The sequence below is a fragment of the Emydura macquarii genome, unplaced genomic scaffold (assembly GCF_026122565.2).
Source record: "Emydura macquarii macquarii isolate MOO-44397 ecotype Brisbane River unplaced genomic scaffold, CSIRO-AGI_Emac_v2 contig_1790, whole genome shotgun sequence".
NCBI lineage: Eukaryota > Metazoa > Chordata > Testudines > Chelidae > Emydura > Emydura macquarii.
This window is the reverse complement of record NW_027131927.1, coordinates 1742267-1763031: the sequence shown is the minus strand read 5'-3', so window position 1 is coordinate 1763031 and position 20765 is coordinate 1742267. Positions and strand designations below refer to the sequence as shown.

General features: G+C 61.4%; 3 protein-coding genes across 6 annotated transcripts; all 3 read left to right on the top strand.

The window, feature by feature from the left end:
• The first annotated feature begins 1401 nt into the window (after nucleotides 1–1401).
• On the top strand, nucleotides 1402–10879 carry CCDC9 (coiled-coil domain containing 9). Of its 4 annotated transcripts, none has more exons than XM_067556565.1 (14): nucleotides 1402–1639; nucleotides 1844–1948; nucleotides 2704–2850; nucleotides 3159–3434; nucleotides 4587–4670; nucleotides 4922–5056; nucleotides 5377–5564; nucleotides 5841–5893; nucleotides 6181–6292; nucleotides 6803–6881; nucleotides 7119–7545; nucleotides 7804–8013; nucleotides 8365–8429; nucleotides 9995–10879. In XM_067556565.1, the coding sequence occupies exons 1-14, from the start codon at nucleotides 1637–1639 to the stop codon at nucleotides 10010–10012; spliced, it is 1902 nt and encodes a 633-aa protein (XP_067412666.1). In that variant the 5' UTR covers nucleotides 1402–1636; the 3' UTR covers nucleotides 10013–10879. The 4 variants fall into 4 exon arrangements, with proteins under 4 accessions (XP_067412666.1, XP_067412665.1, XP_067412663.1 ...); XM_067556564.1 differs by having other exon boundaries at nucleotides 1404–1639; nucleotides 4922–5098; nucleotides 8365–8439; XM_067556562.1 differs by having other exon boundaries at nucleotides 1406–1639; nucleotides 4922–5098.
• A 4997-nt stretch (nucleotides 10880–15876) lies between these two features.
• LOC137158725 (C5a anaphylatoxin chemotactic receptor 1-like) lies at nucleotides 15877–18243 on the top strand. Its single transcript, XM_067556566.1, has one exon. The coding sequence runs from the start codon at nucleotides 15891–15893 to the stop codon at nucleotides 16959–16961; it is 1071 nt and encodes a 356-aa protein (XP_067412667.1). The 5' UTR covers nucleotides 15877–15890; the 3' UTR covers nucleotides 16962–18243.
• Nucleotides 18244–19918: 1675 nt separating this feature from the next.
• On the top strand, nucleotides 19919–20431 carry INAFM1 (InaF motif containing 1). Its single transcript, XM_067557242.1, has one exon. It carries the CDS (start codon nucleotides 19919–19921, stop codon nucleotides 20429–20431), a length of 513 nt encoding a protein of 170 aa, XP_067413343.1.
• Nucleotides 20432–20765: the final 334 nt, after the last annotated feature.

The following is a 20765-nucleotide window of genomic DNA, read 5'->3' as shown; positions in this document are numbered from 1 at the left end:
GGGGCACTGGAAGAGCTGCTGGTGGGGGGTAAAGCCCAACACTTGTTCCTTCTGGGGGCCCCTTTCAATATTTAAGCCTAGATGCCCCAACTTGGGTAAAACAGGCAGCACCCAGGCTGCCACCCCAAGCACCGAACAGGGCTGCCACTCCCAGGGGATGCTGCTCAGGGGTCCCCCCAGCTCAAACCCACGCCCAGCTGGAGCCTTCCACATGGCTGATCCCACCCAGGTGCCTCCCTCTCTGCTCCCTGTCCAGCGCCCAGCTGCAAAGCGTCCCCTGCTGCTCTCTGGCACCGGGGCGGGCAGCCGCAGCTCGCTCTCAGCGCCGGCCCAAGGGCTCCATCTAGTGGGGCTCAGCAGGGCAGTTCTGGGGTGTCCGGGCAGGAGTGTTGTAAGCAAGACACCAGAAGTGATTCTGCTCTACCCTGCGCCGCTCCGCCCGCAGCTGGCGTCTGGTGGCCAGCTCCGGGCGCCGCATTTCAGGAAAGATGGGACAAAGTGGAGAGAGTCCAGAGGAGAGCAACAAAAATGAGGAAAGGGCTAGAAAACGGGCCCTGCGGCGAGGGAAGACGGAGGGTCAGTTTAGTCTGGAGAAGGGAAGGCTGAGGAGGGGCCCTGAGAACAGTTTCCAAGTACATCGAAGGTTGTTAGAAGGAGGGAGAAAAATGGTTCGTCTTCACCTCTGAGGCCAGGACAAGATGCAAGGCCGGGGCTGAAATTGCAGCATGGGTGGTTTAGGTTGGACCTTAGGAGAAACTTCCCCACTGCCAGGGCAGTCCCAGAAGCTCTGGAGTGCATTGCCTGGGGCGATGGTGGGGTCTCTCTCCTTAGAGACTTTGAAGAGCTGGGGAGACAAACACCTGCCAGGGCTGGTCTAGGTCATATGGCGCCATCCTGCTTGGGGACCAGATGAGACGACCTCGCAGGGTCCCTTCCGGTCCTATGGTTCTATGGAGGGACAGACAGGTGGATGGACGCACGGCTGGCTGGAGAGGGACGGACAGACGGGTGAAAGGATGGGTGGACGGCGGGCGGCCGGACGGATGGACAGCTGGATGGAGGGACAGAGGCGGACGGATGGATGGACAGATGGAGGGATGGACAGAGAGACCCGTCTCTGGCTGGGGGTGCTGGTACACCCCCGGCTGGTGCTGCCCTGGGTTGTCCCTAGTGACCCCTCAGGGGCAAGCCCAGCCCCCTGAGCCCAGCGGGAGGGGGTGTCACCCCTCAGCATCACCCCTGGGACGTGCGACCCCACCCTGGTTGGGGGCGTGATTCCAGGGGGGCCGGGGCTCAGACCTGCCAATCGTGCGGGCCCCACAGACTGACGGGCTGTGTGTGTGCGTGTGACCTGGCCCTTTTAAGCCGCCCCCCCTCTCCCCCGGCCAAGGAAGCGGATGTGGGGCCCACGTGGTGAGCTGGGAGGAGCGCGGCGGGGGAGCAGCAGGGACAGGTGGCGGGGGTGTAGGTGCAGTGGGGCGGGGGAGGGAGTTTCCCCCCCGTCGGTCTCTGTTTTCGCAGCTCTTCGCCTGCCAGGGGGCAGACCCCCAGCGCTGTGCCGTGGGGCGCCCGGCCTGGCCCCGCCCCACACGGGAGGCCCCGGGACTGACCCCTGTTGTCCGGCCCGGCCGAGGAGATGGTGAGTCTGCCCCGTGGGGCGGGGCGGCGGGCGCCATTCGCAGCTCGGGTCCAGCCGGGCCCTGCCCCCCTCGGGTTGGCGCGCCCTTGGCGAAGGGGGGTGGGGGGAGAGTCCCGTCTTGGGGGCTCGGGTCCTGCTGGCAGGACCAGGGGTTCCCCGCCATGGGTCTGTGCCCCCCAACTGCTCTGCCCGCTCTCTTCCTAGTCGGCCACGCTGGACCTGAAGTCGAAGGAGGAGAAGGACGCGGAGCTGGACAAGCGCATCGAGGCGCTGCGCAAGAAGAACGAGGCCCTCATCAAGCGATACCAGGTGGGAGCGGCCTGCCCCCGGCCTGCGGGGTGTGCCCCGGGCTGCCGTCGCAGAAAGGGCTGGGCAGCGGCCTTGGATCTGGGAAAGCCCGGGGGGGATCCCAGACCGCCCGCCCCCCACCACTGCCACGCCCTCCCCTGGGGTCAGCTCTGGCTCTGGGGCTCCGTGGTGACCGGCTGTCCCCTAAGGCGCTTAGGAGCGCTGTAATCCGGCTGGCGGGATGCTAAGGCCGGGCTGCAGCTTAGTGCTGGGGATGGTTTCTGTGATGTGAGGCTGGGGGCTGGCTCTAGAGTCCCTGGGGAGGCGGGGTGGGGGGGGGTGGGATTCCCCGGGGGGGGATGAAGGGAATCCCTCTCCTCCCCATTACGCTTCTCCCAGCCCCCAACCGAGGCAGCCTCTTAGAGGCAGCGTTCCTCCTGCAGGGCGGGGAGCTGGCCGGCTTCCCTGGGGGTCCCTTGTGCCCCCTAGACAGGGACATGGTGGGGAGGGGAAGGGTTGGTTATTTTTTTGGAAGCGCTAGGCATTGGCCACTGTTGGAGGGGGGGGTCCGGCCCCCATTGATCATATGTGGGGCAGCAGGGCAGGGGGTCGTATATCAGTCCAGAGGGGTGCACGGGAGTGGGGGTGCCAGGCTCTGGGGCATGCAGTGAGGAGTCCTGGCTTTCTGCTCCGGGGGAGGCCCAGGTGGGGGCGGGTAGGCCGAGTGTCCCGAAGGGGACTGTCCGCCCCGTCACGGCCCTGCTGCTCCCCTGCAGGAGATTGAAGAGGATCGGAAGAAGGCAGAGCAGGAGGGCATCGCGGTAACGGGCTCGCGCCGGCTGCGCCACACCGAGGATGAGCCTGAGAGGAAGCGGGATGACAAAGATCTCTCCATCACTGTCCAGGTTGCGCTGTCCCCCGGGGTGAGTGCTGGGGCTGGCAGGCGGGGGGGAAGGCGTGGGAGGGGGAGGGCGATGCATGGCCCCTGAGTGCATGGTGGGGCAAGGTAGGGTGGGGGGTGGAGGCATGGCTGCCGGGGGAGTGAGGGGTACAGTGATAAGCGTGTGGGGTGGGGCACAGCTGCTATGGAGTAGGCGAGGGGGCACTAAGTTGGGGTGCTACAGGTGAGGAGGGTGGGGAAGCGAGGCCATGAGGAGCAGCTGTGGTCTAGCCCTGGCATTGTGCACCCTGCCCGGGCGTCTCACCCTCTCCTCCTCTCCCCTGCCCGCAGGAGAAGCGTGTGGTCAGTGACAGGAAGACTGCCAGCGTGCCCAAGGCCGGCCGCAGCCCAACTCCCCGGGGTGTAGGGCGAGTAGGCCCATACCCCTCCAGCCGGTCGCCGCGGGCGGAGCAGCCTGACCTACCTGTCTGGGAAGGGACAGGCGGTGGTGGAGGAGATGGCATTTCTCCGGGCGAGCGGGGTGGACGAGGGCGCAGGCCACGAGGCCGAGGAGGGGCTAGCGCAGCTGCGGCAGCAGGAGATGGAGGCCCCGACAGGAAGTCCAAGGTGCAGTGTGTCTTGCGGGCGCTTTGCCAGGCTGGGACTAGTTTATCAATAGTGCATCGCACGCGCGTTCACACTCGCTGCCCTAGTGCTGGTATTGTGTAGTGCTTTCTGGGGCAAGAGGCAGGTGCCACAGAGCAGAGAGGGACTCTTCCTGGGGTGGGATATGGGGCCTTTCTCCTGTAGGAGACACCAGCTATGATGGGGGCTGGCTGGCTCGAGGGGTGGGGAGTGGGACATAGAATTATAGAAATGTCGGGCTAGAAGGGACCTCAAGAGGTCATCTAGTCCAGCCCCCTGTGTGCAGGCAGGGCCAAGGTAACCTAGACCATCCCTGACGGGTGTTTGTCCAACCCATTTGTAAAACCCTCCAGTGAGGGGATTCCATCACTGCCTTGGGACACCTGTTCCAGCGAGTTAGAAAGTCTACTCTGAGAGTTAGAAAGATTTCCTGATACCCAGTTATTCCCCATTTTGTAGCTGGGCACTTGATTTCACCCATCCCCTCCCAGATAAGTGCAAAGTACTTCACTTTGCTGAATTTCATCTGGTTGAATTCAGTCCAGTTCTCCAATGTGTCAAGGTCATTTTGAATTGTAATCCTGGCCTCCAAAGTGCTTGTAACTTCTCCCAGCTTGATACACACACTTTGCAGAAGCGTACTCTCTGTTATCTGCATCACTAACAAAAATATCCTCTAATACAAAACCCAGGACTGACTCCCTGTGGGAACCCACTAGATACATCCTCCCAGTCTGACAGCGAATCATTGATAACTCTCCTCTGAGTGTGGTCTTTCAACCAGTCATGCACCCATCTTATAGTAATTTTATCTAGGCCACATTTCCCTAGTTGGCTTATGAGACTGCCACGTGGGACTGTCAGAAACCTTAATAAAACCAAGATCTAGTGCGTCTATTGCTTCCCCCCTCATCTGCGAGGTCCGTAACCCCCTGCCAAAGAGGGAAATCAGGTTGGCTTGGCTTGATCTGTGCTTGACTGATCCATGCTAACTATTTCTTATAATCCGGGAGCCTTTCCGATCTGGCCCCAGGGCAGGGGACTGGCTGGCTTAGGGGGGCTGGGGAATGGGATGTGGGGCAGTGCTGGTGTCCCTTGGGACCTTGCGGTGCTCTCACTGTCTTTTCCCCCCAGGAATGGGAGGAGCGAAGGCGGCAGAACATCGAGAAGATGAACGAGGAGATGGAGAAAATTGCGGAGTATGAGCGGAACCAGCGGGTAATTGGGGACGGGGAGGGGTGACCAGCTTGGGAAGCAACCCCACCAGGTTGCTGCAGTCACTGAGGGGTACAAGTGGATGGTGGAACCAACCCCCCCTGCCCCCTCAAGGTCCACCTGTGCTGAGCTGTCTGCACCCCAGCACCCTCCTTACAGTGGGGCTGGATGAGAGCCGTGACTGGAGTGCATGCGGATCCTCCATGACTCTGGGCTGACACCCCCCCCCCGGCCCCCCTTTCGCCTCTCTGCAGGACGGGCTGCACGAGAAGAACCCGGTGCGGAACTTCCTGGACGACCCACGGCGCAGCGGCTCCTTCCAGGAGGTCGACCGCAAAGAGGGGAGCCGGCGGCACGTCCGCAACTGGGGCGGGGCTGACTTCGACAAGGTCAAGACGGGCATGGAGCGGGAGAAGGAGTGGCATACCCCAGTATGTACCCGGGGGGTGGGGAAGGGTGTGTTTAAGGGGGTCTTGTTTGTTTGGGGGCGGGGCACTAGGGTTTGTTGTTGGCTGAGTGATGCTGACAGGAGGCCTCTGTGTATCCCTGCCTGTCGCCCCCCCCAGCCAGCCAGAGGGAATGGGCCAAGGGGCTGGAGCCCCTTGGGGCAGGGGCTGTGTTGGACCAGGGTGGGAGCACGTGGGGCGGGGGTCCTGCCCCATGGCCCTGTGAGACGCTTTGAGCCGTGTCTTTCCCTCCCGTCCCGCAGGGCCGCCGGCCGAGCCCCAAGAGCGGGGGGGCACTGGACATGACGCTGTCCATGACGGGCCGGGAACGGGCCGAGTACGTGCGCTGGAAGAAGGAACGGGAGCAGATTGACCAGGAGCGGCTGGCGCGGCACCGCAAGCCCACGGGGCAGTGGCGGCGGGAGTGGGACGCCGAGAAGACGGACACCATGTAGGAGGGCGGCTGAGCTGGATTCCTGGGGCGGGAGGAGGAGCGGGGGGTGCATGGGCCCGAGCCTGGGGGGGAAGGCCCTGTGGGTGTGCTGGTTCTTGGGGCCTGAGGTGAGTCACTAGAGAGTGGGGAGGGGAGTTGGTCTGGGTGAGGGGGGGGTTTCTCTGGGCTCAGACCCGGGTGGGTGGGTGGTGCGGGGGCAGGTGTGTGTGTGTGAGGGGGGGAGGGGCGGGGGGGTTTGTCTGTGGCTGTGCTAACCTGGCGTGCGTCTTCCAGGTTCAAGGAGGGCTGCGGCACGGCGCCGGGACCAGACACGGGTACCAGGCGTGGTGAGTGTCTCCTGGCAACGCCCCAGCCTGGTGGAGATGGGGTGGGGGGGGGGGGGGCTTCCCCTGCCATTCTCCCTCCCCATGGGAATGGGGTGGGGGAATAATGATGGGAATGGGGGAGGGTACCAGGGGAGGGTGTCTGGGGGGAAGTTGGTCCCCCATGGGGCAGCCCTAGCCCCAGGTGCAGGGAGGCTGGGGGTCCCCTGCTGGACAGCATGGGGATAGTAGGGGGTGGATGCGGGGAGCCGTTTCCCAGCCCTTTAACCCCTGCTGCTCTCTCCTCACAGATGAGAACAAGCGCCCGCCCAAGCCGCCCACCTTTGGGGAGTTCTTGTCCGAGCACCGGGCCGAGCGCAGGAGGAAGGGCCGGGGCCGGCCAACGCCCACCAAGCCCTACAGGTGAGCCTGCTCTTGCCCTGCTGTGTGAAGGACTGGGGCCAGGCCCCTGCGTCCAATCCCCAGCTCTGGGTGGGGAGTGGGGTCTAGTGGTTAGAGTAGGAGGCTGGGAGCCAGGACTCCTGGGTTCTGTCCTTATTAAAGCCACTAACTCCCTGTGTGACCGGACGGGGGGCCGGTCTCACTGCACCTCACTGCCAGTGTGGACCCTCCTGGGGCTAGTTGGCCCCATTCGCAGTTGGTGTGCCTCCCCCAACTTGGGAACACCTGCTGGGCCTGCGGGCTGGGCTCGCTCTCAGGGCCGGGGGTGGGTTGCTGATGAGGCTGGGGGAGCGCGTGGGCTGCACCGGGTCATTTTAAGCTTGGCAGGTGGGCAGGCGAAGTTGGTGGAGTGGCAGGGCTGGCCTCTGTCTGGGGGTGGGGTGGGGCTCCGTGTTGCTGGGGGAGGGGCAGGTGCTGACTGGGGCCTGGCCTGGGTTTGGCCCTCCTGACGCCTGTCTGCCCCCTGCCCAGCATGCACGACGACCGGTGGGAAGAGAAGGACGAGGGGCCGGTGTCCAAGGAGCCTGAGCCCCGCCATGAGGAGCCGCAGGTAAGGAGGCGGGGTCCAGTTGCAGACATTCGGGGAGACACCGCTCCCCGCCCCCTCCCCACACCCTCTCCACAGGCGGCTCGACCTGCAGCTCTTCCCACATCTCCCCACTCCCCCTACAACTCTGCAGCCTCCAGCACCTTCCCCCAATCCCATCACTGGGACCCACCCTCCCTGTCCTGCTGCCCCTCGCCCCCACCCCTGCTGTGTCTACGTCCCTGCCCTGCCTTGTGTCAGCAGGCGGAGGAGCCGGCCGTGGCCGCCCAGTCGCCCCTTGAGCCCCGGCAACCCCCCGATGAGGACGAGGACCAGTGGGAGGACCTCAGTGAGGAGGAGGAAGAGGAGGAGGAGGATGAAGGCCCCCTCAGCTCATCGGGCGAGGAGGAGGAGGAGGCGCCCCCCGTGGGTTCCCCTAAAGCCCAGCGGGCCCCGAAGGCCGGGCGAGGCACAGCTCCCAAGCTGGACATGCCCCCGCCGGGAGCTCACTCCAGCCCGGGCAAGCCCCTTAGCCCCTTCTCCCCAGCCGAGGGCTACCGGCCTGTCTCTGACTGGGGCGAGGAGATGGAGCTGAACTCGCCCCGGGGCGGCGTGGGGGACAGCCCCCTGCAGGGCCCTGGCACCAACCCCCCGGCTCAGGGGGCAGGGACCCCGGGAAGCAGTGCAGGTAAAGGGTCCCGGTGGGCAGGGGAGGCAATCTATTGGAGTCTGTGTGCCCGGAGGGTGTGTGGGGGGGCACATGTATCAGGCTGGCCTGGGTTGGGGCTGGTGATGCAGGGGGTGTGGCCCTGGCATGGGACATGGGTGCCGGTAGGATGAGTGGGGGGCAGACGGTGGGGGAGGGGTCATGGTGTGGGGGCAGGGACGCATCACCCCAGGAAACAATGCTGGGGTGGAGCTGATGAGCTGTCTGATGTCCCCGCAGGGCCGAGCCTGCCAGCCGTGGAGCCGGGTGAGCGCCCGGGCAGGCAGGGCCCGTCGGAGGCCGCGGGGTGGGAGGAGCCGGCCCAGGCGGGAGAATTGATGGCGCTAGCGGCCCCTGGTGACACGGAGAGGCGGGAGCTGGTCACCCCCCCGGCTGGGAGCCCAGACGAGCCAGGGGTCCCGGAGACTGTCATGACACTTGAGACACAAGGTGCTGGGGGTGGGCAGGGTCGGGGCTGGAGGGGGTGAACTTGCTTGGAACTCCTGGGGGGAGGGGAGGCTTACCATTACCCTCTGCCCCCCCTCTCCCGCACACACCCCGCTTTGGGGAGCCAGGGCTACTCTGGTGCTGGTGGGGGGGGGGGGGGGAGGTCTGGCTGCGCTGCCTGCTGGGCTCGGCCCCCAGGGGGCTCTCTTCCCCAGCCGGGAGGTACCCATGCACCCCCGGGCAGGGTGGGGAACTTCTCTCCCACAGCCCCTTTCCCGCCGGAGCGGATAACTCTTCCCGTGGGGTGGTGGGGTCAGTTCTCCTGCTTGATGCTCTCTTTCCTCCCTTCCCCAGGAGCCGTGGTATCCCCCAGCGCAGAGCCAGCGCTGGGCACAGTGGAAATCACAGGCTTCGAGCGGGTGTGTTTCCGTAAGAGCTCGACCGCTGGCCCCTAGCCAGGCTCGGGGTGTGTGTGTCCGTGTCCTGTCCCCACCCCATCTTGGTCCCTCAGCTGCTTCTTCGCAGCCCCTGCTGGCAAGAGCACGCATGGCGCTGACTAACCCGTCTGCCGTGCTCACTCCGGACGGCAGGGAACGCCTGGCTGTGGCGCCTCATCATGACTTGTTCTGCAGGGAGGACGGAAGGATCCCTGGTGGTGAAATCGGCCACGGGTTGGGTGGAGGCTGCTGGGTGATCCTGTCTCTAGGGGCAGGGTGTGTTCGCAGGCTGCACTCAGGCCTGGTGTGGGGCTCTGCTGCTGGGCTCAGTTAGGGGGCTGCTGATCCTGTAGGTCCAAGGGAGGGGGGGTGTGAGAGCCGGTGTGCCCTCAGGCAGCAGATAGGGCAGGATAGCTCGTAACTTTGCAGGATTCCCTCTCTGGCGAGCAGGGCCATTCCAGGCATCATCCCCTTAGAAATGGGGGAGGTGGGAAATCTGGGGGCCGGGCAGTGTCTGTATGTCTCTCTGGATCGTGCATTAAAGTCGCTCACCCCATGGAACGGCCCAGGGACTGGTCTCTCCCTGTAGTTTGTAGAAAAATGTTGGCGTGGGGCCCGAGTGCTGGATGAGGCCTGGGTTGTCTCTGGCTGGAGGCGGTGCCTGCAGTCCGGTGCTGCCCCTGGGAAGCATTGGGTGGGGGTGAATGTTGCTGGTCCCAACCCCAAGGGGTTGATCCCGCAGCCTGGTCAGGAAGCTGCTGCTCACCTTGTCTGTGCCCTTGGCTGCACTCTAAACGCTCCACGCCTGGGCTGCCCAGGCCGCTGGGGATGGGAACTGGAGCCGGTTCAGGGTCCACCGTGCCCGGGGGAGACGTTGGGCTTGTCCGCGCTGGTGGTGTCTGGGAGGGGCCGGATCGCTGCAGGGTCCTTGGCGCAGGCAGCCCCAGCCAAGACCATCTCCCCTGCTTGGGGGGGCGGGGGCCCGACATCTCCCTTCTCCAATTCCCTGCCCTGGCGTGAGGCTTGCACCCTGATACAGGGAGATGAGCAAACCCAGTGGGAAGCTGCCCTCTGCATCTGGGATGACGAGACGATCCAGGGTTAATCTTAATGACTGCCCTCCTTGGGGACCCCCTCCGGGCCAGATCCCCGTCTCCTCATGCAGTGGCTGGCGCCAAGGCAGCGTTGTGCACCCACTCGGTGCTGGCGTCCGTGGCCATACCTGATGCTGGCGGGTCAGGCCCCTTCATGAATCCAAGGGGGCAGCTGTGGGTCTTGTGTCCTAGCCCTGGGCCTGACCTCGCTCATGGTGGGCTGGGGGTGGGGAATGAGTTAGGGGGAGAGGGATCGGGTGGGGGGGGGGGACATGGTGAAGCAGCAGCTGCCATGCTGGCACCAGTCACCAAGCGGTGGCCGGTTGAGTGGCTTTAACTGCTGGGCCCCCCAGCCGGGGGCTCTGTTTGCTGCTTGTGTTGGGACTTGCGGGGGGCTCCGGCTGTGGCCAAGATTCAGGCTCACTGCACGTTCTCTCTCTCTCTGTTTGACAGGATGACAGAGAGCCCTGACGCCCCAGAGATGCTGCCCCGGCGAAGGCCAGGCTGCTCCCTCAGTGACTTCCACAGAGCTGGGGAGACTTTCCAGAGCCGTGGAGGCTTCCCCCCCTGTGCTGACAGGACGTGCTTTGAGGCTCGGCCGTCTGGATGTTGGCCGGGTTAACCTCTCCTGGGGGTGCCCGGGCTCAGGGTGGGGACGGCCTGGAGGGTTTATTGTGGAGTCTAGCGGGAATTGCATGAAGCTGAGCAGCTGGGGTGAGGAGCTTGTTCCCGGAACTGGAGCGAAATGTCTGGGATCCGCCGTGCATCTGTCCCCCAGTGCGAGGGGGGTTCAGTGAACCTCCTCTGCTGGCGTCTGGGAAGGGCCATGGTTAGGGGATGCGTGCATGTGTGCATGCGCAGAACTTTAATGGGATTAGGGAGTGACCCATATCCCGTGGAAAGGCCGGGCCCCTCGCTCTTGCTGGGGGCTGAGGCACTTGGCAAACACTGCCCAAACACTATGTCAGCTTGGGGCCCCCCACCAGCCAGCAAGCTGCCCTTTGCCCCTTCCCACCTGTCACCCTCTCAAGGGGCTGTCCTGGAGCCCCAGTTCTCAAGCCTTTCTGCTGGGCTGAGCTCCCAGCCCCGCTGCGGGGGGCCGGTTCCACCCATGTGCACGGTGTTAACCCTTTCCCTTGGGGGTAGAACCCCTCCCCCCACACCCTGATTGCTGGAGACAGGAACCTTGGCTGAGAGATTTTCACTCCCCGGTGCTGCCCTGGGAAGCTCTCGGCTCCTGTCGAATTCTCCTGCGCTCCTGCCCGGCCGCTTTCGATCATGTAAAAGCAATGCAAATGTATCTGACTTTCTTATAATAAAACCTTTCCAAAGCCGCCGGGCCTGGGTGCATTTGGCATTGGGTTTTTCCGGCACTGGGGGCGGGTGGGGTGGGCAGGGCTGCTGGGAGTGGCGCTCAGGATCTGTGTGCTTAGCAAAGAGAATGCGGTTTAAGGGGTGTGTGGGGTGAGGAATATGACTTGATAAATCTCTAACAGGAGTAGCCTGTGCTGCGGGACTGGAGTGGGGACGGGTGACGTTAGAGGAGACCCTTCACGTGGATATGCTCTCACTTTGGGATCCATCGGGCCAGCCCGCAGTCCCACCTCTGAGACCGAAATCTGCAGCCCTGATCACCTGTGCACGTGGTGCTTTCTGGCCCTGTTAAACCCAGTGTCCTGGCCAGAGGGCAGTCTGTCCTAACCCACCCTCCCGCCAGAAAGTTTAAAGTGGCTGGGGCTCTGTCATAAGCGGTAGTGCAGCATTGCTGTAGGCCGTTACAGCTGCCACCCTTGAGATGGCTGTAGGAGGCCTCTGCCCGCAGCTTGTATCTGACTTTACATGTGTTACGCCCAGTGTGATGCCATGGGTGAATGGTGCTGGATAAACATAATGAGACTGGTGGAACCAGCAGGAGCAGGCCGCTAACAGGGGTGGGTGGATCTGCTCCACCTTGTTGCCAAACTTCGTTTCAAATTTAGTAGGTTTAATTTCTTGCACATCAGCACCCCCAGTTGGGGCCAGAAGATCTCAGCAGGCCGGGTGCAACACCTGTCCTTGTTCCCTTCTAATGAATCCAATCCTCTCACCCTCTTCTCAGTGGGGTTCGGGTCTTGGGGTTGAGAGCTCACGGGTGCTGAGAGGCATTGCGGCTGCCTGGGGCTGACTCCCTGCCCTCAGCACAGCTGGCTTGTGGGCTGGATGCTCTGGGCAAGTGGCTCCTGGGAGACAAGTGAGTGGGGGAGCAGCCGCTCTTCTTCCAAGTGGCAGGACTGGGCTTCTTGGGAACAGTGATGGCTCTGCGGCAGCCCCTGGCCTGCTATGGTGAAGGACAGGCCCCTCTAACCCTGGTGAGAGCAAACCTGCAGTGAGCCCTTGGCCTGCTGCACAGACATAGCACTGCTCTCAGAGGCTAAGGCCATCCCGGCCTCTGCTGCTGGCACCAGCTAGCCCCACCATGCCCCCATTAATCTGTGGTGTCTTAGCTGTCGTGGGGATGGGGAGGTGTCAGAGATCCAAAGCAGAAACCATTAGCCAGGGGGAGGAAAGCTGGCTGTGTTAAGGCTGTTCAGTGTCACCACGGAGAGGAAAATGAGCCAGGCTCCCTCGATCCCACCAGCTTTCCCGTGCTGGGCCATGCATGCTGGGACTCCGAGCTGCACAGATCTGGGGGGAGGGGGGGGCCTTGGGGTTATTCGACGTGCAGCACGGCACGAGCTCAGGGGCATGAGAGCACTTGCCCACCCTGGTGCTGCGGCAGGAAGCAGGTTGAGATGAGGTTTTTGCAAAGGGAGACTCTCTGGCTCCAGACAGGCCTTAGCTGCCCACGCAGTCTGCAGCGACAAGGCTGCAGGCAGCAGACGGGTGTCCCGCCATGCATCAGGGGCTCTGAGCTGCTGGGGAGGAAGGCTTGTGTGAGCTGAAACCTCGCCCACTTGGCTGTTCATCTTCCCAAGGGTGCAATTCTGCTCCCAAGAGACCCTTCTGAGCTCTCCTGAGCCTGACTCGTCTGTCTGCGCGGGGCCTCTCTGCAATCACCGCCTCCGTTGTGAATAGATCTGTGTTTGCACTGGTCTGGAGATGGCTCTGTTACATGGGGAGCTGAGGCTGCACCGTGCACCATCATTTACCCCACTGCAGAGCGTAGTTCTTCTGACTGGGTGGGCGTTTCACTTGTGTAAACAGCAGGGCCCCACGGCCCAGAGCGATTTAGGTGACACCCAAAATTCCATCGTGTAGCTGCACTGGGGGGGTCAAACCCAGATCTCCTGCCCAGCTTTCCTCTCCGAAGGAATGGGGGTGGAAGCCACCACCCTACCCCAGTTCCTTTATGGGCTGTTACCCATCTCTGACCTCACTCCTTGCTCCTAAGCGCGGAATACGCAATTTGTCTGCGGAGTTCCTTGTGCTTCCTGTTCTCCATGGTATAAAAGGTCTGCCTTCTTCGCAACCCGTCAGTGCTTGCGAAAATCGCCTGCAGTGCAGCCCGGGAATCTGTCCACACGGAGTGAGTACGTGCTTTGCTCTCTTCTTGGGGGAGTGGGGAACAGCTGGTCCTATAGGGCAAATGCTGGTGTCTTCCTTCCTGCGCTTTGCAGGTGAATCCTCCAGTCTCTTTCTCCCCGTCTGAGATAACCAGCCAAATTGCCATGAATGTTAGATGGTTTAGGCCTTGAAGTTTATTAAGCTGCTCTCGGTGTTGCTTAAAGGGGTCTGATCACGGGGGTGGGGTGTCTATCAGAATCTGGGAACAGCGACTTGAGTAAGACCATGCTCAGTGTCTCCCTTCAGCCTCCCACTTTCAGTGCTGGCTTGGGGCTGTCACCCCTAGATCATTTGCTTTTCCCCCCAGTTCTCTGAGCTTGCTCTGCTAGTCTGCCCACAGATTGCCCGTACCCCACAAATCGACCCCACCCCGACAGTGCCTGCTCCCAGACCAGCCGCATCCCAGAGAAGGATTTGCCCTGGCCGTGGTGTCTGTATTTGGGTCATGGGCGCTGGACCACTGAAGTGCTTTAGCTATGCTGTGGTTCAGGATAGGGGTTGTTGGAACAGAGTCTGTGGGTTTGTTTGTGGTGTGGCCAGTCTGTTCTGTTTGATGCTGATGGTTTCTGGCATCCTCGCTCTCTCTTCTCTAATGGGCAACTATTATTCTTCACTACAACAGAAAAGCCTTAACCTGCCTCTGCACCGGAATGCTTTTTCCTACAACTTAAGGTGTGAATTTAAAGCGATGTGGTTACACTGGGGTAACCCCTGTGTAGACAAACTTGTTGTATATCAGAGCAGCCCCTTTTCAGTTTAGTTGAGGTTGCAATGGAAGGAATTCAAAGTTACCGGAAAAAGCCCCTCCTACCTATATACCTCCCCCTCCCCCTCCGTGGCTTACCCCAGTATAACTAAATTGCTAGAACTGGTCAAACTTGCCTTTGTGGACCAGGCTTTAGATTTGTCCCTGGATCCGGGATTTTTTCCGGTTCCGCTCTCTATTTCAATTAAAATATTTTGGGTCACCCTTTTTGGCAGCTAGAGACCCCGTCTCTCTTTGGGCCATGTTTCACCCAGCCTCGTTTGCTGCCGGTCCTGCTGGAATGCCATCGGTGTGCACCCACACTCCTCGACCAGCTAGTTCTGAAAGCCCAGCCACTGGCAGTAAACACATAAGTCACCCCCCACCCCCATCCCCTGGTAGTTATGACTACCCAGCCTGCTTTGAGCTCTGGCACGAGTGATCGCTGTGTTTACGAAACTCTTCCTTTCGGAAATTGGATTGCTCTGTGGCTAGAGAACCTGCAGCGTTGGTGCTTCCATCTGCCTTGGGCTAAAGAGCCTTATTTCTGCACGTTTCGCTCTGTTAGCAACTTTAGGGGCTGATGCATAGTTGCCTGCTCCGGCCACTAAACACCACTGCCCTGTCAGTCAGACTGTTATTGTCACCAACCTAAAGCAGGGGGAGATGTCGAACTCAGGCACTTCTTGCTACCCACATGGGGCCCTTCTCTGGGCTGCAGCGCAGCAAACAGCACCAGTCAGAGAGGGGTTTAACGTTCTCTTTGCAACAAGGACCCGAACCTGTCGGCATTGCAGCACCCCACCCCGCCTGGGCCAGGGCCCTCGCCTGGATAGAGTGCTTTATAAATAGCGGTTGCTTTTTCCTTCCTGCCCCAATTACACAGGCTTTGTTGTTTCATCATGAAAAGGAAGCAAAGTTGGGCAACTGGCTCCAACCTGCAGAGCTGTCCTGCGTTGGGCAGGTCGGAAACAGAACCCAGAGCCGCTCGTGCCCAGGTCATTAGCCTCCCATGGGCATTCAGTGACCTGTGCAAAAAGCGCTGGGGGGCTCAGTCCAGTGGCCCGTGCCCTGCTTGGTACCATATGGGCTCCTGTGGGTAGGTCCAGCAGAGGCGAAGGACTGAGCTCTTGTCTGCTCTGGGAGTTCCAGCTACCCCAGTGCAAACTCAAAGCTGTGATTTGCTTTCCAAGCTGGACCGGTGCAAATGACGGCGTAGCTGTTTTAGGCTATGGACTATGGACCCCGGCCCAGCCAGCAGGGGGCCCAGCCAGCAGGGTCTCTGGATGGTGTGGGGGTGGGGGAAGTTGTCCTGGTGGCACCTAAGCAGTGAATTTCCTTTTTCCAGCCCCAAATTCACACATGCGATTTCTTGCAGATTAAAGTTAAAAACAAACCAGTGAATGATTCCAGCGGCTCCGAGCCCTGTCTCCATCCGCATCCCTGCAGTTCGGGCCCTGAGCCTGACACACACCAAAGGACTGCTAGTTTGGGGAAGGAGGGTGGTTCAAGACCAGGAACATTCTCAAGGGCAGGTTCATTTGGGAGTGGGGATAGGGAGGGGAAAATGAACCCTAATACTTCATGATCTGTAAGGCAAGGTCTGGGTGAGACTGATAGGAAAGGTAGTTCTTCCCTCCCAATTTGGATTACGCCAGGAGCCCTTCCTGCATGGCATCCCATCTGCGACAGCGGCCGGCACGATCTAACTCAGAGAAAGGTGTACAAATCCTGGTAGCTCTAGAACAACTTGTCCCCACAGAAAAGCCCCCCTCCCCGGCCCCCATCAGTTAGTTTAGATCCCTGCCACGCTTCCTGAGTCCTTCTCAATGCAACACCAGATGGTCCCGTGCCCGGGCATACAAACGTTCAATCCTTTTTAAAAAAATCGTACTCAGCTCCTGGCCTTACTGAAATCTTGTGTCTGTGAGTTCCACAGGCCAAAGTGGATTTGTGTTTTAATAAAGCAGTGCCGTGGTGGTGCCATTCCTGCAGGGCGGCAAGAAGTGACCGGAATTTCTATTTTATTGCTTGTTTATAGGATATAGAGCCTGGTGGAGAATGAACGTCACCGACGACTACGATCCTGATTCATATTCTAACTTCTTTGCGCCCGACTTCGACACGATGGATTTGCTGCCTTCCCAGCTGACCCCAGTCCTGTGGGCGTCTCTGGTTCTCTACTCCTTCATCTTCCTGCTGGGGGTGCCGGGGAACGCGGCTGTCATCTGGGTGACGGGCTTTGGGATGAAGCGCACGGTGAACACCGTCTGGTTCCTCAACCTCTCCGTGGCAGACCTGCTGTGTTGCCTGGCGTTACCATTTCTGGCCGTGCCCGTGGCCCGCAACCACCAGTGGCAGCTGGGTGACTTCGCCTGCAAGCTCTTCCCATCCCTCACCATCCTGAACATGTTTGCCAGCGTCCTGCTCCTCACGGCCATCAGCGTGGACCGCTGCGCCCTGGTGACCCGGCCCATCTGGTGCCAGAACTACCGCACGACCCGACTGGCCTGGGGCCTGTGCGGGGCAGCCTGGCTCCTGGCTCTGCTCATGACCCTCCCGACCTTCATCTTCCGTCGGACTCGCTCCGACCCATCCTCCAGCAAAGTGACGTGCGGCGTGGACTATGCTCGAGTGACCAATTACCCGCTCGTGGTCGAGGTCTTTGTCGCCGCCTTCCGCTTCGTCGCCGGCTTCCTGATCCCCTTTGTGGTGATCGCCACCTGCTATGGCCTGGTCCTGGCCCGGGTCCACAGGAGCCGCTTCACCCGCTCGCGCAAGACCGTTCAGGTGGTTCTGGTGGTGATCGTCGGCTTCTTTGTCTGTTGGCTGCCCTATCACGTGGTGGGGATGATCCTGGCCATCGAGAAGCCCAGCACGAGCCTGTTCAAAGGTGCAAATGAGTCCGATCCCCTGATCGTGGGGCTGGCCTACGTCAACAGCTGCATCAACCCCATCATCTACGTCATCATGGGCCAGGATTTCCAGGACAAGTTCCAGCGCTCGCTGAAGACCATCCTCCGCAACGTGCTGAGCGAGGACTCGCTACTCTCCAGGGGCGAGAGCAAGGCGAACACCAGATCCACGCTGGAGACCAAGTCCTTGGCAGAGGAGAGAAGCATCGGCGTGTGATCTGGGGAACCGCTCCCGCGGAGGGGTCTCTTCCCTGCCCCCGGAGCAGGCTGGGCTTGTGACCTGTCAGGAAACTGTGGCCTCCCCTTCTCTCGCGGTAGTTACCCTGGGAGAGGGGTGCAGGGTACACGGAGAGACCAGGCAGCCACCGCCCCTCGCCCAGGCTGTGGGTTGGAGAAGATGGTGATTTAATGCCCATAATGCCACATCTAAATTTGCATAATGAATATTCATTTTCCTATTTCCCTAACATCAAAGCTTTTGGTGCCTCATTCTCCTCTCCATCCGCCTCCTCCCCTTCGGCTCCTGCCTTGATTCCCCCCCAGTCTCCAGTTACCTACATCCCTCTGCCCTCAATTCCCTCTCTATCTCCTTCCGCCCAACAACCCCCCTGCCATAGAGATGTGACTAGAGCGACACCCCATACCATATGGCCCAGAATCGCTCTACAACCACATCTCCATGGCTCCAGGCCACACTCTGGGTGGGTCTCCTCTCTAGCTAGGGTCCTCTCTATGGCTGGAGATCTCCATGCAGCAGCCTCTATTCTATGGTTGGGGTCCTCTACGAGAAAACCCGCCTCCAGGAGGCTAACTAGAGAGATGGCTCACCTGAGCAGGAGCCCTGCAGAGGGTACCCTGGCTGATCCAGACCGGAGATAGTGGCACCCAGCACTGAAAGCCTGGGCCCCAGTCTCCCAAGCTATGGGGGTAACTCCTCTGCTGAGCAGCAGTAGTAGCCTGTTAGCCTCTTACACAAATCTACCACTAGAGGGCGACAGAGACCTGACTCTCCCTGCCCCTCATGCAGTTACAGACACCAGTGCAGGGTGTGGTGTATGGCTGGGAATGGAGTGGCGTTTAGGCCCACCCTTTGCGTGGGTATGGCAGAGCAGCTCAGAGCCAGGTGCCCATGTGCGTCCATGCAAGCGGCCCCCGTGCAACCTGCTGCAAGCGGCAGCCACCGGGGGGAAGATTACAGCAGGGTTTCTGTCCTCCCGCCCCCGTTACCAAATGCTCTGAATTTTCTGTTACTCCTCCCCCCACCCCACCTCCTCGGGGCTGGAATTTTCGCTCCCTGGAGGAGATTCATTTTTGGAGCAAACCAACCCCCCAGCTGTTCGTGAGCCATAAACATGACTAGTGCCCTGCACGGTCCCAATCCTGGCAGTGCTGGTGTTTTGTTTTTTGTGCTGAGGTGTCTGGGGCGAGGGCAATGGGCAGGAACTGAACCCAGCTACGGGCCACGAGCCAGCCACTGACTGGCAGGGCCAGGGAGAGATTTCCCAGGGGGCAAGCTGTTGAGGTTACAGATCTTACTGCACCTCTGAGTACACCTTCTGCCACTCCCAGACCAGGCCCGGGGTCCAGCACCCTGCTGACCCAGAAGGTCCAAGTGAGTTCTGGCACCGAGAGTTCTTCCCTTCGGCAGTGTGTGCTCAGAAAGCCGGCTTTACCCAAAGTCTTGTTTATTTTATCAATAGGAACAAAACATTTAGAGAGGGGAAAAAGGGATTTTAAAGCCACAGTCTACACGCATTTCTAGCTTACCTAAAACCCTACCGTCCTGCGACGGGGAGGTAGGCAGGGAAAACGTTTTCAGACACGCCAGTGGATCCTACATGCTAGTCTGGTCCCCCCCAAACAGCTCCCCCACTTTACAAACTCCTCTCTGGTATGCACAGGCCTTTTGCTCTCCTGACATTATCTCCTACCAACACTCAAGCACTTTCTGAGAAGTGGCTTATCTTGAGCCGTTCTGCTGCATCCTCCTGCTTGCTTCTGCTGACAGACGCGTGTTAAACTGAACCAACAGCTTGATCTTGCAATGTCCCAGGGACAGTGACCCTCCGTTATTAGGGTGCAGCTCCAGCTCCATCACCCAGAGACTCCCATCCCTGCCCACCTTCCTTGGGAGCAGCTGGGACTGGCTGGTCAGAGATGGGAGACTGAGGCAGAGCGAGTCCTGCTCTACTGTTACAAAAGTAAATCCATTCAACAGTGGGGTTTTCTGTTTCAGTACATGTGCTGGTGTTACTTTAAAACCAATCTTCAAAATGTGCTCAGCAATGCTGCCGGTTTCTCAACCAGGATCTTTGGTAACTTTACAAACAGGATCATCCATGACCCGAGGGTGGTTTCAAAAAGAAAACAAGGTTATCACTAGCTAGTGGATTTCTGTCACACAAGCTGGGAGGCCTGGTTAAAATGCAGCGCCTCAGAAACGCTGCTCTAGGGGTTTGTTATAAATCAAAAAGGGTAGAAATATTTTAACATCCTTAATAACAAAATTAAGCTACAATGCTGGGGGCGGGGTTGGGCACTGATCAGTCCGGGCTGGGCGTGGGAACAAGGGTCCTCAGGCGCCCCAGAGCTGGGAATGGCAGTGGGGAGCTCTCTGTTCCCCAGAGGAGGGAAGACACCTGCGCCAGGAGGGGGATAGGGCAAAGGCTGGCCCAGGGAGTGCTGGCTAATGGTGGAGGCTGCACAGGGCTCTCCCCCCTTCTTTTCCCTGCAGCGGGGCAGTGAGGTAGATTCCTTGGAGGCTGAGGGCTGAGAATAGGACATGACCCCCCCACATTCACTGGTGGGCTGGGAGCCAGGTTCAGGCTCTGTTGTCCAAGCCCTGCCATACCCCCAGCCTCACAGCATTCATGGGGGGCGGGGGAGGGCTCTATCTCCAGGGGCCTGATGGGGTTGGACTGGGCCCCTGCAGGAGTGGGGTGGGGGTAGCTGTGGGGCAGGCCGGCCAGGGCCCTAGCCTGGAGGGCTGGCCCAGCGGGTGGCCGTGTCTGGCACGCTGCGTGGGGGGGCCGAGCCTAGCGCGGGACGCAGGGGGGCGGGGAGGAGGATGCGCGCCCAGACCGGGCAGGGCTCGGAGGGGGCCGGCAGGACAAGCGGCTCCCGAGCGGCCCCGGGCCGTGCCAACGTCCCCAGCCTGTCCCGGGAGCAGCCGGTATGAAGCAGCGGGACGGAGACGGGCCGAGGCAGCCGGTGCCCCCCAGCTACGCCGGGGATCGGCCGCGGGGGGGCGGGAAGCTGCTGCTGGGGGGCGGCCGGGCCCCCCCGCGCTGGCTCCGCGTCGCCACCGTCTGCGCCTATTTCCTTTGCGTCTCGCTGGCCGCCTTGCTCCTGGTCATTTACTACGGGCTGGTCTGGGCGCCCCGGGGCCCCGCGGCCGAGAACGGCACCGAGCCCCGCCCGGGGGGACCCGGCCCGCAGGCCCTGCCCGCCCCGCGGCTCTGCAACCACAGCGGGCCCGGGCAGCGGGCGCTGGAGGCGGCGGAGCCCGGAGCCCGGGCAGGCGGCTGGGCCAGGCGCAAGAGGGGGTCGCAGCCCGCGCCGGAGGAGCGGGGCCCCACCTCCGCCACGCCCCGCGGCCCAGGAGAGCGGGGGCCCCCAGCCGCACCCCTGGAGCAGGGCCCCGGAGGGCGCACGGGCTGGAGAGGCGGCGAGGGGCCCTTAAACTGAGGAGCCGAGGCCCGGGGGATGGAGCGGGTCCCCCCCGCGTGGGATGGATCCGGGCCGGGAGGCCGCCGCCGCCGTCGGGAGAAGAGCGGAACGGAGCCGGGGCGGGACCCTGCCTGGCTCCCTGCGCCCGCTGCTGATGCGTAAAGAGCTCCCCATCGGCCGGGGCGGCTCCAGCGGGGACCCAGGAGTCGGGCAGTTAAAGCCCCAAACCCCAGAGCGGGCGGGGTGGGGCAGGTTCCCCTCTCCGCTCCCGGGGGAGGCGCCCAGAAAAGCCAAAACAACCTCAGGACGCGGCCAAGGGCAGCGGAGTCCAGGACGGAACCGGGGGTTTTCC